The sequence below is a fragment of the Anguilla anguilla genome, chromosome 3, assembly GCF_013347855.1.
Source record: "Anguilla anguilla isolate fAngAng1 chromosome 3, fAngAng1.pri, whole genome shotgun sequence".
Classification (NCBI taxonomy): Eukaryota; Metazoa; Chordata; class Actinopteri; order Anguilliformes; family Anguillidae; genus Anguilla; species Anguilla anguilla.
In genome coordinates this window covers 1,641,398-1,643,961 of record NC_049203.1, presented here as the reverse complement: position 1 = coordinate 1,643,961, position 2,564 = coordinate 1,641,398, and the positions used below count along the sequence as shown (strand labels likewise).

General features: G+C 45.9%; 1 protein-coding gene across 1 annotated transcript; it reads left to right on the top strand.

The window, feature by feature from the left end:
- Window positions 1–389: 389 nt before the first annotated feature.
- nkx2.5 (NK2 homeobox 5) lies at window positions 390–2,318 on the top strand. Its single transcript, XM_035410828.1, has 2 exons — window positions 390–717; window positions 1,714–2,318. The coding sequence occupies exons 1-2, from the start codon at window positions 390–392 to the stop codon at window positions 2,316–2,318; spliced, it is 933 nt and encodes a 310-aa protein (XP_035266719.1).
- Window positions 2,319–2,564: the final 246 nt, after the last annotated feature.

The following is a 2,564-nucleotide window of genomic DNA, read 5'->3' as shown; positions in this document are numbered from 1 at the left end:
CCATGAAAAAAAGATTCACGCGTGTTTGCATATGCTCACGGTAGCTACTCCTTTTGCTGAATTTCCACGCATGGACTTTTAAGGTTACCTGGTATGACAGTAGAACAGCCGCAGCCAATAACCTACCACGTACAGATTTTAAAGCGACAAGTCCCTCCTCCCCGGCTCCGCGTACGTAACCGCGCTATCATAGTCCTTCACAAGCCAGAGACACGGTTTACTGTAAAGATGAACACTTTTCTCAAGAGCCTCCTTGTCCCACAAGAGCGCGCTTCAGTTTGGTGATTTTTTCTGTGTGTGCGTGGAGGGGTTATTATTCTTTCAACAGGCTAAAGTTTTTTTTTTTCTTTCTGGGCCAGTGAATTAAACACCACAAACTCCCACTGACTATGTTTCCCAACCCCTTGACGTCTACTCCCTTTTCCGTAAAGGACATTCTGAATCTGGAGCAGAACCAGGCTGACATGGCCTCTCTGGAAATATCGCCGCGACTCGACACCGCGCTGCCCACCTCCTCGTGCATGCTGGCCAAGTTCAAGCAGGAGCCGTTCGCCGAGATGCCACCTGGAGCCTCGCTTTTCGGCGACGATGTCCAAGAACTCAAGGCCAGCAAAACGTCTTCCCTCAACTTCACGGCTGCCTTTTATGGAAAGAGTTTCTTGGAAATGGACATCAAAGACAAAGCGGACAGCGGGTTCGAAGAAAAGCAAAGAAAAGGTGAGGCCTGTTTGGTGGTTACGCGATTATCGTGTGTTTTTTCATTTAGCTATGTGTTATTTGGGAGGTGCTCTTAAATATTTTCGAAGTATATTTTGTTCGTGCGTTGCTAGATGCGTTCAAATTAACCGTCACTAAACGCCAAACAAAGGAATACATTTCAAGGACATAGGCCTATAGGCAACCAACAGTTATTTGAACTTTGCATGCGATATTTTACTGCAGCATAGGGCCCAGTTAAATGGTGCTGCAGCTTTGGACAGAATGAAACTCTGAACATTTTCCGACGCCAGGTTAATGTCATTCCTTGCTTTTACCCATGTATTGTGATGAAAGGTAAATTAAGTCTCGCTCTGGGTGTAATTTGCAGGATTCATTCAGGCCTTCTTTTTACGAAATGGTTCAGTGAAAACGCAAAGCATTTCAATATGAATGTGTAATTCCATCCGGTTACAATTAAATTGTGTCACGGTTGTCTGATTTTTTTAGGCCGTGGGACTCGGTCTTTGCCGAGCTTTGGTCGCGCTTTAACGGTTACGTTTTGCAGGTGATTCTGTTCTTGCTAATTATTTCTACTTCAGCTATAGCCGACCGTCCCGACTTCCAGCGAAACGAAACTGGCTTACACAAAAATAAACGCAGGTTAGCAGGCGGTTAAGGAAACGTTCTTGGTTTTAATTGATATACAGAATTGATATATAAATATTAACAACTCTAAACTTAATACACATACGTGAATAATTGCGTTTGTTATTATATAGTTATCATCCTACACATCGAAAGATCATTCTTAATCGTTGATTCTAGTGTAACCATCCGTTACAATCGAATTTGGACGTACCTCCCATTTTTAAAAAAGTATTTATTTTTCGCCCAATTTGTTCCCAATCATTTGGTTTTTGTCAAATGACAAAAGGAAAATTATTTACCTTTATAAAGAAAGAAAACAATATGTCAGGTAAAAACATAAACTAACACTATTTATTCCTGAAACAGAGATCTACTCGCAACCCGAGCCAGGAGAGGAAGAGAAGAGCGAAGACACGGAGCGCCCGAGACAGAGGAAGAGGAGGAAGCCGCGCGTGCTGTTCTCCCAGGCGCAGGTGTACGAGCTGGAAAGGCGCTTCAAACAGCAAAAATACCTGTCCGCGCCCGAGCGAGATCACCTGGCCAGCGTGCTGAAACTAACTTCAACGCAGGTGAAGATCTGGTTCCAAAACCGGCGGTACAAGTGCAAGCGACAGCGGCAGGACCAGACGCTGGAGATGGTAGGAATCCCGCCGCCGAGACGCATCTCGGTCCCGGTTCTGGTTCGGGACGGGAAGCCCTGCTTGGGAGACACGTCCACATACAGCACGTCCTATAATGTGGGCATCAATCATTACACTTACAACACCTACCCGGCCTTCAGCAACTACCCGAGTCCCGGATGCAACTCTAACTACGCGTGCAGCTACCCCACAGCCACCATGCAGACCATCCAGTCTCCCTCCACCGGTGGCAACTACATGAACTTCGGCGTTGGGGACCTGGGCAACGTCCAGACCCAATTTCAGTCCGGCAACGGAGTGTCCTCTCTTCACGGAATCCGAGCGTGGTGAAAAGGGGTGGTCCGAATTGCAGTGTAAACGTTACACAGAGCCTCAGAGCGAAATTCGACGGAATTCTTTATGAACTGGTCTGTGCCAAAACAACCGCGACAAAAGCGAGCTTCCAAAGGACAAATCGAAGTTTTACCATAATTTTGAAGCATAACCATTACTCAAAATAAGAAGCCAAGCTTAGGCTACACCGCGTGCGTTGGATGCTACATTCAATAGAACACGACACATGGGACAATCTATCAA

Coding starts and splice junctions, on each gene's coding strand:
- nkx2.5 (XM_035410828.1), top strand. CDS start 390: ATGTTTCCCAACCCCTTGACGTCTACTCCCTTTTCCGTAAAGGACATT. Junction 718..1,713: donor CGAAGAAAAGCAAAGAAAAG/GTGAGGCCTGTT, acceptor TTCCTGAAACAG/AGATCTACTCGCAACCCGAG.